The 12,994-nt window shown below is 47.8% G+C and overlaps 1 protein-coding gene across 5 annotated transcripts in view; it reads left to right on the top strand.

Moving 5' to 3' along the window:
- The window catches only part of chd7 (chromodomain helicase DNA binding protein 7), a 48,334-nt gene extending 35,650 nt beyond the window's left edge, over positions 1-12,684 (top strand). For all 5 annotated transcript variants that reach the window (XM_086128343.1, XM_086128338.1, XM_086128342.1 and 2 more), the window contains exons 26-41: positions 95-184; positions 1,831-1,934; positions 3,321-3,450; positions 3,676-3,782; positions 4,110-4,548; positions 4,708-4,916; positions 5,086-6,015; positions 6,719-6,885; positions 7,185-7,439; positions 7,613-7,783; positions 7,883-8,116; positions 8,201-8,416; positions 8,510-8,650; positions 8,738-8,842; positions 9,577-9,757; positions 9,875-12,684. In XM_086128343.1, coding sequence (XP_085984469.1) covers positions 95-184; positions 1,831-1,934; positions 3,321-3,450; positions 3,676-3,782; positions 4,110-4,548; positions 4,708-4,916; positions 5,086-6,015; positions 6,719-6,885; positions 7,185-7,439; positions 7,613-7,783; positions 7,883-8,116; positions 8,201-8,416; positions 8,510-8,650; positions 8,738-8,842; positions 9,577-9,757; positions 9,875-10,845 — 4,450 coding nt within the window. In that variant the 3' untranslated portion in view covers positions 10,846-12,684. The remainder of the gene's footprint in view (positions 1-94; positions 185-1,830; positions 1,935-3,320; positions 3,451-3,675; positions 3,783-4,109; positions 4,549-4,707; positions 4,917-5,085; positions 6,016-6,718; positions 6,886-7,184; positions 7,440-7,612; positions 7,784-7,882; positions 8,117-8,200; positions 8,417-8,509; positions 8,651-8,737; positions 8,843-9,576; positions 9,758-9,874) is intronic.
- Positions 12,685-12,994: the final 310 nt, after the last annotated feature.

The raw sequence follows: 12,994 nt of genomic DNA, 5'->3' as shown, positions 1-12,994 counted from the left end.
TGAGTAAACAGGACTGTCCACAAGCTTTTTTTTTGGGAGGGGAGGCAATCTTAATGACCATTTTGCGATTAACACCCCCCCGTGTCTTTGTTAGGGTGTTGCTGAGGGTGAGAATGCTGTATTATCTGAGACAGGAAGTCATCGGCGATCAGGCAGAGCGCATTCTGGATGGAGCCGACGCCAGGTTGGTATATTTTAAATTGCTTGAAATCAGTCTTCAATTCATTTAAATGAAGTTGCCATTAATTGAGTCACATTTGCCCTCTTGAGGCAACATTTATTCTCTTTCCCGGTCTTTTCCACCTGTTTTGGTTCTAATCCCCGATAGCGTCACTTGGTGTCACTACATTTATTGAGCAGCAAGCCGTCCTAATTCAATTTCATGTAGTTGTTATAAGTGGGCAATCATTCCATGGAAACGTCAGGTTCTCAATTGATTGAACAATGCACGCAAAGGCAGTCAAAGAGTAGTGTATGCATAGTAATAATAATAAATTTGGGTCGTTACAAATAAATTCCACTTTATGGATTACTGCGGTCACATATCTGATGAGAAAATTTATATGGTTGGCCCCAGCACTGGCAGATTACGGTCTCCTCATATCAGACAGCTAGCTGTGGAGGCATCTTGACAGTGAGCTGCGAAAGGTTATTTATGACCGTAGCATGAATTATTACTCGAGTGTATTTTTGTCTCTTCAAGTGGCCCCTTTGGCAGCCTCTGTTTCTGACACAAAATCTCTGTAAAATTATCATGGAGAATTGGATGGCGGGTTCTTTTTTTGACCCATTTTGGTTTTGATGAGCCACTGGTCGATTGACATCTGCCCTCAAATTTTTGCTTTTGCCCTCTGATCCTCATCCTGTCTCCCACACTGCATCGTCCTTCTATTTCGTCATCATATATATATATTTTTTTTTAACAATCTGCCCATTTGTCCTTCCTGCAGCCCGCGTTGGTCTCATCCCCTCTCAGCCCCGGTTCTTATAACCCTTTCCTCCAGATGTGAATGTCTTTACAATGTGCAGCACGTGTATTTTGTGTCGGTTGCCAAGACCACCCCCCCCCCCCCACACACACACACACACACGCACACACACCATGGTTACTTTGCTCTAGCCATGGGCGTATTCAAGTGAGAGAGAGCAGGAGCGGGCATACGGGATGCCATGGTGCCAACATATGCCAGAGGGATTTAGCACGTCCGTATTGGCACACTCTTGTGTGTGTTTTGCCAAAAACCCGGCATGCTGCTGTTTTCTGAGATAAGGGACAATTTCCCTGTGTTGTCCCCTTCTCTTGTCACCCTCTGTTTCTCGGCTTCCATTGTCTATATTGTGTATTGTAGTCTCTTTTCCATAATCGAGGATTTTGTATTTTGGCGCCACAATGCACAAGGCATCTGCGAGCAGGTCGCTTGGGTAATATTGTCAAATTTTCGCTGCCCGTGGTATCAATCGAGGCACCAGCAACGGCATATCCAAGGTGATTAAAGAGTAAAGATGAAAATCCAGTCATTGCTGATGGTTTTTCCATGCCGGCAACAGCCAATCGCTCATTATCATCATCATGCTCATCTGATGCCCCTCTTTTCTCTCCACTTAGTCCCTCCCTATCCCAAACTTGACGGTCTATGATTTTTAGCAACTTTATGCTGTGAGGATGAAAGATTTATAGTCAAACATTTTGGTGCTACCATCAGATCAATTAAATGGCTTCGCATCAAGTGAAGTTGAGCTGTTTTTGTTGACCAAACACCAGGTGTGTCAATCGAGACTTTGATCTTGCTTGAGAATCAGCGACCTGATGCGGTTCTATCTCCTCCACAGTGAGTTGGATGTCTGGATTCCACAGCCATTCCATGCGGAGGTCCCCACTGACTGGTGGGACACCGAGGCAGACAAATCCCTGCTCATTGGGGTCTTCAAACACGGTCAGAAACGTATATTCCTACTAAAAACATTTTGTCCATACAATCACTACCATTGATTTGTGTACATATGGAGCATTCCAGACACAAACAGACAAACAATAAAGAAAGCAAACAACAACTCCACCTACCTATCCACATGCCATCCGCTTGGCCAGTCACCGCTTGATTGGTTTTTCTATGGTGACCGCGGCACACAGCTGTCAGCTAAAGTGGGCCGTGGCATGTGATTGATGGCCGGTGAGGTGTACCTTCTTCCTCTCCCGGTCTGTAAGAGAAGCCAACGTTTCCAAGACATCAATGTGGATGAAGCCGATTGCTTTTCCTTTTCAATGGTCGTATGGAAATGTTTGAGCAGTGACCTACATTTGGCCACTCCCTCACTGTGACTCGGCGTCGCTGATGTTGTTTATTGTTGTTATGCCGTTTGTTGTGCACGGAAACCCTCATTCATATTCATTTGATATAATCGTCGTAATTTTTCCATGATTGCCACCCTCTATGATTCAATTAGGACTGACGCGCACTCAAACACATATAGAGTGATACAAAAGGGTTCACCCGTAGTTAATCATAATCCCCATTCACTAGGGAGGCCCTTGGGGAGGGCGACTCTCTCACACGCACACTCTGGCACACACTGAAGAGTGATGGCCTGTGAAGGCCCCAATGATTAACGTTTGGCAAGTGAGTGTGTGACAGACGTTTAGGAACAACGAGTCACATCTTTCCTAATACAAACATAATGGATAAGGCTAAAGTCCTGATGTTTTGTTTGTCCTCTATACTGTTCGTCCCCACACCTCTACTGTTGTTTTTGAGGTCTTTTTTTTTCACATTTACAGTCACTCTCTCCCCCTTTTTTTGCCGTTGTATTTTACTTGCTTACCCTTTTTTTTTTTCTTCTTCTTCTTGATGTAGCCCAGTTGGATCCTGCACATCTAATAAGTTCTGGCTGAATGCTCCTAACGGACAAACACACACATTGTACTGTTTCTCATCACTGCTCAGTTTTACAGACACTATGACACACATCTTCTTCCTCCTACTCCTCCGCCTCTTCCTCCTTTTTTTCTCTGACACAACAGAGCACCTTCAGGCTCACATGGATACAAATTTACATGGAGACCACCCCACACACACACACACACACACACACGCACTACTGTTGCTGTTTTTGTCTTTTCTTTAATGTAACATTGATGCTGATTGCATACGAGTAAGTGCGGGTTGGGTATTCATCCAGTACACAAATTGTCTCCTGTAAAGAGCAAAGTGATTTGAGGAGGTGGCGGGGGGGGGGGGTCTGATGTTTGTGATCGAATCTTTAGTCTGCATGCATTTTGCTTTAAAGAATTCAGACTTGATGGTCTGGCATTCCCTCTTCAGGCTATGAAAAGTATAACTCCATGAGAGCCGACCCCACCCTATGTTTTTTGGAGCGGGTGGGTATGCCCGACGCCAAGGCGATTGCTGCTGAGCAGAGGGGCAACGATATGATGGCAGATGGCGTTGAAGGGTAAGGAGACGGTCGGTCATCTTTGCTTTACTCAAAGCTCATAGAAGGAAATGATTTTCGGGTTGACGTGAGTGCAATGTTTTTTAGACGAAACTAATTGGCAAGATTTTAGATTAACCTCCTAATTATCTGATACTTTAGATATTGAGACTCTTGTCGTCAAATTTACAAAGACGTTTCTAACATAATACGAAGAAATGGTTAACTCCTTGCATGCCTCTACAGTGAGGATGAGGATCCAGAATACAAGCCACTTCGGATGCCTTTTAAGGACGAAATGGATGACTTCACCAACTCTCCGCTCGATGACACTGGGGAAGGAGAAGCAGAGGGTATTATGTTATTGTTACATCAGCAATTTTTTTTTTAATCCAAAAAGGGAAAAATGTTTTCCAATAGTGCAACTTTTTTCTGAAGAAAAAAAAAACACGTAATCGCTATGGATACAAAGCATCAACGTAAATGAGCAAACAATCTGGTGATCAAACGGAATGAATATGAATCTTGCGCTATCCCTCACAGGTCATGAGTCACTTCATGAGTCTCAGCTTTCAAACATGTAGTCATGAAACTTAGGTCGTGTAATGGTATACCCAACCACACACACACCTTTAGTGAGGTTAATCCCGAGTGCTGATTTTTTGTATCCCCCCCCGAAGGTAAATCTGATGAAAACGGTCAAAGCGCGTCTTCCACCGGCAGAGCCGCCTGCTCCAATGAGAGGCTCTACTGGCCGGCCGCCTCAGCTCTGACGGCCCGTCTGCGCCGCCTCATCACTGCCTACCAGCGTTCCAACCGCAGAGAGCAGCTTCGCCAGGAGGCCCTCAACAGGCCCGATGGGCGCCGAAGACGGCGCCGGGACTTCCTACCTACCATTGCAATGGTTACAGAGGCAGCGGGGGGAGGAGGAGGAGTAGGAGGAGGAGCCTATATCCAAGATCCAGCAACAGTGTACATGGCTGAGGGAACCTCCTACCTCACTAAAGGAAGTGCTTATTTTGCAAAAAGTGGGCAATATATTACCGATGAGTCCCCAGTGATGACCACAAGCGCCCTGATGACGGATGGAGCCGTGTACTATAAAGAAAGGAGACAAAGGTGAAACACATTTTCAGATTACTTTGAGTCGGGTCGTCATGAAAGTAACTCTGTAACAGCCTTTGTCATTGGACTGCTGTTATTTCATACTTCTATACTGTAAGTAGTGAAACGTTTTCTGACGCATATCATTTTTGTGTGCGTTTGTTTTGCCTTTAGATGGACTCGTCGCGAGGAGGCTGACTTTTACCGTGTTGTGTCCACGTTTGGAGTCGTCTTTGACACGCAATGTCAGAAATTTGACTGGACACAATTCAGAGCATTTGCCCGACTGGACAAAAAGACCGACGATAGCCTGGAGAAATATTACTATTCCTTCATCGCAATGTGCAAACGTGTCTGTCGCATGCAGGTCAAAACTGACACAGGTGAGGAAATAGCACACGTCCACAGCTTCATGCGACGCATGCAGCAACATTTACTGTGTCTTCCGGACCTCCCTCGAAAAATGGTTGGGGATTGTCACGCGGCCCTGGCTTTGGCATTCCCACCTCTCACTTGTTGTCAGCACATGAATTTATCTTTCTGCCTCCGCAGAACTCCCCGACCCAACGCTGATCATCGACCCTATCACGGAGGAGCGTGCTTCCCGCACTCTGTATCGCATTGAATTGCTGCGGCGCATCAGAGAGCAGGTTCTCCCCCATCCGCTTCTCTCTGAGCGGCTCAAACTCTGCCAGCCCTCCCATGACCTCCCAGAGTGGTGGGAGTGTGGCCGCCATGACGGGGACCTTCTCCTCGGAGCCTCGAAGCACGGTGTCAGTCGAACAGATTATCACATCCAAAACGATCCAACCTTGGCCTTCCTGGAGGCGCACCGGCGCCTAACCACCCAGCGCGGGACTCTCCTCGGCATGGGAGAACTCTGCAAAAGTGGCACGGGAACAGCCGAGAGCAGCCCCTCAGCTCTTCTCACGCCTGCGGAGCTGGCGAGTGTCGCCGTTTCTGCTGAAATAGCCGCTCATGGCGCTGAAGTGGAGGGAGAGAGAACGCAGGTGAAAACGGAGGAAGAAGATGTTCAGACTGAGGCTAGAATGGAGCCTGAGGAAGAGGAGGCCAGCGCTGTCACGCGTGTAAACACTGCATCTCCTGAGAAAATCGAGGAGGTAGAGGCTAAAGATGAGAAAGAGGCCAAAGCCTCACCGGTGTCACATGTCGACGAGGCTCGACCGGTAGCAGAAAAGGAGACGAGCGGGCCGATAGAAGAGAACACGGAGAATGTTTCCAAGCAGACCGAACAAGAAACTGTGGCTCGTGTTGACACTGCTAGGGACCAAATGGTATCGAAGGACCCAGAAGAGCTTGAAGCACAAACCAGCCGCAATGCTGCGGAGGAGGAAGACCGAGTGCAGAGGGAGGACGGCAAGTCTCCAAAATCTCCAAAGTCACCCGACCCAGAGAAAAGCCCCGAAGAGGAGGAAAGGATGGATGAAGACGACAAATCGGAGAAATCATCCCAAGCTGAAGGTGGGGGAATTGACTTGATCGGGCAATAGTAAAGTGCAATCTTGACATACTGTAGATGTTTTTTTGGGGTTTTTTTAACACAGTTTTGATTTGTTGCTGGAGTGCCCGACCAATTGATTGCAGTTGGCTGGTAGACGGCTCCCAAGTCGAAAAGTTTGTCTGTCATCATTGTATAATTTGTGTAAGAGTACACTACAGGCTGCGGACCCCATCGGTCTCCCGTCTGCATTTAAAACAATTGAAGCAGGTCACCTTTATACGGAAATCTCACTTCCTGTCCCTTCAAATACGGTGCTGAGGTGTTGGCGATGCGAGTTGCAGTGCCCTCAAGTTGTGGAGGAATGGGCACTTGATGAAAAAAAGGCTTATTTATTTGAATTTCACTTTGTTCTGGCAACCCATACGTACAAAGAATATCCCTGTTTTGCTTCTTATTCTAATATTTAGCTTTAAAATGTTCTACTTTGTGTTAACTACAGTGTATATTTTGATTTTTCTTTTCTCTCTGTTTGCCTGCCCCCCTATCATTTGACATCACTTGGTCAGAACGGGCCTATTTCTGGTTTCCCCTCAAGACTTGACAGAGTTTAAATGAGTCCTGAGTACCAGGGGCAAGATAATAAAAAGAGCTTGTATCCCGGATGGCAATTGTGAAGCCCGTTTTAATTCAGCTTGAAATGTGACTTTCCTTGCCTTTTCTTAGCGGGTGCCGTGTCTGAGCAGAAGAACTTTGACGAGGAGAGCATCGCATCTTTGAGCACATCAGCTCGAGATGAAACCAGAGATGGTTTTTGCCCTGATGACATGGCGGAAACATATGCCTTACAGGCCTTACAGGACAGAACGTATGCCTTCACAGTCTGGCCGAAGGTTAGTCGTGTGAAATTCATCAGATTCACTTCACTGAACTCTTTGTTGGTCAGTAGATAACTCTCATTTTAGCTCCAAGATTTAGATGTACACTGTATGTGTGTGGTGGTATGACCCAAAAATGCTGAGGTTGATATTTCTTTTTACGGTATTTACACCTGTGCTATTTATAAAACACACACACACACACAGTGGGCAAGTGCAAATAATCTGTTGCAAAGATCCACAAATTAAGCCGGATCATCGGAACCTTTCTTGCTTGATGACATCATCTTACTCCTCTTTTTTCCATATTCTAGGATCGAGTGATGATTAATAGGATGGACAACATCTGCGAGGCCGTCCTGAAGGGCAAGTGGCCCGTCAACCGACGCCACATCTTTGACTTTCCGAGCAACCTGTTGCCAGGTCATGGCTCAACAATACCCACAGCTGCAGTCGTCACAGCGACCGAGAGCCCGCTGCAGAGACTAAGTTTGGGCGAGCTGACACTGACCGGGATCCACAGCCCTTACAGCAGGATGGAGGAGAAAGCGCTTTCATCACACGTTCACGTGAGTTCTTCACTGATAACTGCCGATATAAGTAACCCTCGTGTCTGTTTTTTTGAAAATGGGTATTTTTTATCACCAATACAGAAATGTAAGTGGTCTTGAAGTTGAACTTGAGACAGAAAGGGCTGTACCCGCTCGGTTATCAGCTCTAAGAGTTTACTTTTGTGTTGCAGGACGATCCTCTGGGTCTAACGGTGCCTCGACAGAGGAGGAGGAGGAGGAGGAAGATCGAGATTGAGGCCGAGAGAGCGGCCAAGAGGCGGAACCTGATGGAGATGGTTGCTCAGTTGAGAGAGAACCACGCAACCCTGGAGTCCCAGAGTCAGGCTATTGATCTCACCAAGGTGCGCTCCCCTTATGAGAACCTCTTACTGCTGGAGCTTTTACAATACAGGAGAGCGGGGGAACGGCATGAACTCAACTTGCTTGCTTTTGCCGCCCAGGATATCCATCATCAACGCAAGAGCTCTCCTTCGTTGGCTGGCTTCCCCAGTGCGCTGGTGACAAACCCCTCGCTAAAGGCCCAAATGGAGCTGCTGCAGCAAGCCCCGCCCTCCGGCCACAGAGCCAACGGTTCGCTGGAAGCTGACCTGCCAATGATGAGGCGGAGGCGGGGACGCAGGAAAAACGTTGAGGGCATGGAGCTGCTGTTTATGGGCAACAAAAGAACTGGAGTGGTACGTTTTTGTTTTTTGGGGAGGGGTTGTGTTGGCTGTCGCCACTGCAGACACAAGATAAAGTGACATTCTCTTCATCCTCAGGACGATGGTGATGGGACCAAGGTGTCCGGCCTGGAAGTGGGGCAGGATGCTGCCCGTGCCCACAGACCCATTGCGGTCTCAGAGCAGAGCCCCAGTGGAAGATCTCTTGCGTCTGGTAGTATGGAGGAGGAAGAGACGACTGTTTCCAACAAAGAGCTCGGGGAGTGGCTGAGGCAGCACCCTACCTACACCATGGACATTTCTGGATTTACACCAGTATGTCCTAGTGTCGTGTTCATGAATGTTGTGTGGCTCTTTTTTTTTTCCCCCTCCTAAACCATGCTTTTTTTCCCCCCATTGCTACCCTAGAAGAACGAAGAGTTACTGTTGTCTCAGTTCTCAAAACCCAAGCAAAAGCGCCATCGCTGTCGAAACCCCAACAAGATCGACATCAACACCCTGACGGGAGACGAGAGAGTGCCTGTGATCAACCGGCGGAATGGCCGCAAGGTAACAACTCGAGTCTTCAGTCCGTGTTTTGTTTTCTTGTTGTTGTTTAATTCCCTGTATGGAACTAACGGTCTTCCCTTCTTCTAGATGGGTGGCGCCATGGCTCCCCCAATGAAGGAACTTCCCAGATGGCTACTGGAAAACCCTGAATTTTCAATTGCACCCGATTGGACAGATATTGTCAAACAGTCGGTTAGTTGCCCGTCTTCTTCCTTAACAACAGTAACCAACAAATCTGCTCCAGTAGTCCCCTTGATTTACAAATATTGCAAAAGTATTTCAAGGGATGAGCCTTACCACTATTGGATTTTTATTTTTATTTTTTTAAAGCTGCTATCCGGTTGATCCAATATGACTTATGTCAGGGGGTGTCTGGGACATAAGCTTGTTTTTTTTTTTAAAGATCTATTTTATAAATAATACGTCGTTGTTTTGTTTTTATTTTAAGTCTCGTTCACAAAAACATCAATAAGTTATATTTATCAGCGATTGAAAAATTCTGTCTTCACCCACTGAAGAAGTTACACGTGTAACCAAAAAGGTGTGCTTCCGGATGGGCTGGGACAGACCAATAAACATTTGAATTCAAGTAAATTGAGTTACGAGCTTCAAATGTTGCCCACTCGGCATCCATTTTAGCCTGGTCATCCCAGAAGGGGGTATTCTCCCATCTGCGGCCCCTTCTCAAGGTTTCTCATTTTCCCCCAGATGGGTTTTTGGGGAGTTTTTCCCTCAGCCCCCCCTGGTCAGGGGATATCGTGAATACTTGTCCACTGTGGGCATGTGATGATGCCCTTGGAGACCGTTTGTGATTAAGGGCTGTAGAAATAAATGTGACTTGACGAGCTTTGTCACGGAGGTCAAGCTACCGTTTTTTGATCTTAATAGTGTCATTGTTAACAATACTGTATTTATTTATTGGGCAGGGTTTTCTCCCGGAGGCCATGTTTGACCGGCTGCTGACGGGTCCGGTCGTTCGAGAAGAGGGAGTCCGTCGTCGGGGACGACGTCCCAAATCTGAGATTGCCAAAGCGGCCGCCGCCGCTCAGGCGGCGGCGGCTGCGCAGGCCGCCCAGGCCTCGCTGGCCACCGCCGCTTCGTCGGCTGGTAAGAGAGCATCGATTTCACTTGGAGCGTGAAGCACACTCCCTTCTTCTGCGGCACCGGTGTCTGTTAGCTTGTCTTTTTGCAAGTGATGTGATGACGTGACTGTGTGCTTTATAGGAGGCATCAACCCACTGCTGCTTAACAGCCTCTTCGGAGGGATGGATCTGTCCTCCCTGCAGAGCCTTCAGTCTCTCCAGTTGGCCGCCGGCCTCATGGCTTTCCCCACCGCCACTGACCCCAAGCAGGCCGCTGCCAGTGCCGCCGCCGCCTCCATGCTACCCCTCATGCTGCCCGGCATGGGGGGCTTGCCCAACATGGCCGCAGCTATCCCAAACATGTTCGGCCTCGGCGGGCTATTTGGTGGCAACGTGGCGGCGGCCGCCGTCGCTTCCAACCCGGCAGGGGCCTCTGCGTCGGCGAACGCCAACGGCACGGAGGATGGCGACGGCGAGGAAGGGAGCCGGAAGAGAAAGGAAGAAGATGGGGCCGATGGTGATGACGGGGGAGAAAAGGAGCCCGAGGAGGAAGCTGATGCCGATGATGGTGGTCATCTTGCCAAGAAGGCGAGAATTGACAAGGAGGACGAAGAAGGTGGAGAGAAGATGGAAAAATCCCAAAGCGGTCGGAGCACAGCAGCCCAGACGGCAGCGACGGCTTCTCCGCCCGACTCCTCCATCAACGGCGAAGCTGCCGCCCTGCTGGCCGCCGCCGGCATGTCAGCCAATTCTCTGGCATTCAATCCTTTCCTCCTGTCCACCATGGCCCCCGGCCTTCTCTATCCCTCCATGTTCTTACCTCCGGGACTCGCGGGTCTGGGCCTGCCCGGCTTCCCCTCCGCCTCCACCCTGGCTGAGCTTCAGAGCGCCGCGGGAGCGCTGGGGGCCAATGGCGCGGCGGCGAAGCCTTCAAGAGACGGCAAGGCGGAGGGGCCGAAAGTAGCGGACGAGGAGAATGAGGACGAGGAGGCGCAAGGGGGGGAGAGTGACTTGGCTGAGGAGAGCGCAGCTGCAAAGGACAACAGAAGCGAAGCAGAGGAATCGCTCGTGGAGGATGGAGGGATGATCGGAGATGAGGAAGAGGACGACTAGAGTGACTGACGGACTGAAATAAACCCAAAACTGACAGTGGCTGTGGACATTTCCTCACCTTTGACCTTCTCCTCTCTGCCACCCTGACACGACACGCTTCCACCAACACAACAATCTTTTCTTTTCTTTTTTTTTTTCCTCTCTCCCGCCAGGCTTGGATTTCCTCTGTGTCAGAGAGGCACGGGGTGTGTGTATGTGTGCGTGTTAAGTTAAGTTGGATTGTTAGTGTAGTTCCAGCTCACCTCATGTTCAAAGACTTTTGGCCAGTTTGCATCTCCACTTGGTCTTCACAAAGTTCCAGTAGTGCTATTATTTTGATGATTATTATTATTATTATTATTGTTGTTGTTATTATTGCTGCTGCTTTCAGCTCTCAAACCTTGTTTTAGTTCGACTTGTCGTGCTTGTGCGGCCTGCTTGACGTTTCTGGGAAGCCTCTCGCCTCTAGCCAAGAAAGGTCATCTGAAGCTTCTCCAAAATGAATTGTGGGGAATGGAGTTGATGTCACTCATTACTGTAGTTTTCCTATGTCGGACTCTTAAGGAGGAGAAGCAGGCCAACCTGACTACCACACACGCACGCACACAACCTATCAGCCTACCACTACACCCACTGTAGCCCTAAATAGCCTCCTGTAAAGTGGCAGGACCCCCACCCCCGCCCGCCTTCCTTCAGCTGTGTGTGTACACACACTAGCTGACCTTGTACTGCTCAGTCCCTGTCCCACACTGAATGCCAGTTTTGAGTCTTTCCACTGCCAGTCTCCAAATCCTGTCTTGTCACTTGGGAGGGAGCTAGTTTGTAGCACAGCAAAGGCAGACAGGTTGGGTCTGCTGTCCGCCGAGCCCCGATTGGTCAGTTACACATGGGGAAGGGGGCGGGGGGTGATCAGGTTGGAACTAGCCACGCCCTGAGGGGGCCCGTGAAAGGATTTGGAGCCCACGGGAATGTTTCAGGTTGATTCTTTGAGGTGGATGTTGGCGGTTGGCCTGTCATGCCCTGCTGGTTCGAGACCACCCGCAGCTCCCCTCTCTTAAATGAGACTGTTGCTCTAGTCACTCACACTGACGCCAGACCTGGCCAGAACAGGACTGAAACATGTTCTTCTAACTATATGAAGGTCAACAAATGAATTTTGAGTTGACATTTTTGCTGTCTTTTTTTTTTTTTTTTTTTTTTTTTGAATACTTGAAAAGCAACCGCGGTGCTTGATTTGTTTCCAAATAACGTCTGAAGCGACTCAAGATAAATCAAGCGCCGCACATGCTTCAAATATTTGAAAGTACAGATCCAACCTTACTATTCACTATCACAGCCAGCCCGACACCCGCGCACACACACACACACACACTTTGTCACATCTCTGTGATGCTGAGACAGCAATAACTATGGCAGCTTTTGAATGTTCCATCATATCTCGCCCAACACGCAGACTCTGAATTAAACCACAAGTGTCGTATTAATAGAAAAAAAAACCCCACCTAAAACTGTAACTGATGACAAATAAGTACTGCAATCAGTTTTGTCTCACTCTGTTCCTGTTGATGCACTGGTGTTAAAGAGTTAAAGTAATCAGGTACCTTTATTACTTAGCTACTTTTCTTGAAAAAAATGGACTTGTTGTTACTTTTAGCCAGCAAGCTGAAGAGCATTACCTCAAAATTCTTATCTAGCCTTGAAGTTTACAGACTTTCAATGTAAATGTATTTTCTTTTTTTTTCTTGTTTTTTTTTTGGGTTGTGTGTATTTTTTTTCTCCCCCCAGACATCATGTATTGATGACTTGTAGCTATGATGCTTTTAATAAAAGTGGATCATGATATTCGCCTAGGAAACCAAATCTGTTTGTCTCAGCCTATTTCATTATGCAATTTGGGGGAGTCATTTCAAACTGAGACCACACTGAAAATGTAATTACAGCATTATTTTACAGCAAAGTAAAAAATATATATTTGTAACAGTTGAATCTAAATGGGAAATAATCACTTGAGGGCACAATTTGACATGAAAATGCAGTTAGGCAGTAAATTCATCTTTTAACAAGGCAAGTACTTTTTTGGGGGAGTGGGGGGGTCCGCATGTGTGTTGGTCACCTCTCCTTGTCCTTTATATGGTGGACCCTCAGAGACAAATAACATTGTGTATGTCAC

This window comes from Hippocampus guttulatus, chromosome 14, assembly GCF_054856545.1.
Source record: "Hippocampus guttulatus isolate MCC_2025c chromosome 14, RoL_Hgut_1.0, whole genome shotgun sequence".
NCBI lineage: Eukaryota > Metazoa > Chordata > Actinopteri > Syngnathiformes > Syngnathidae > Hippocampus > Hippocampus guttulatus.
Note: the sequence above shows the minus strand (reverse complement) of the source record. Positions and strands in the feature narration are given on the sequence as shown.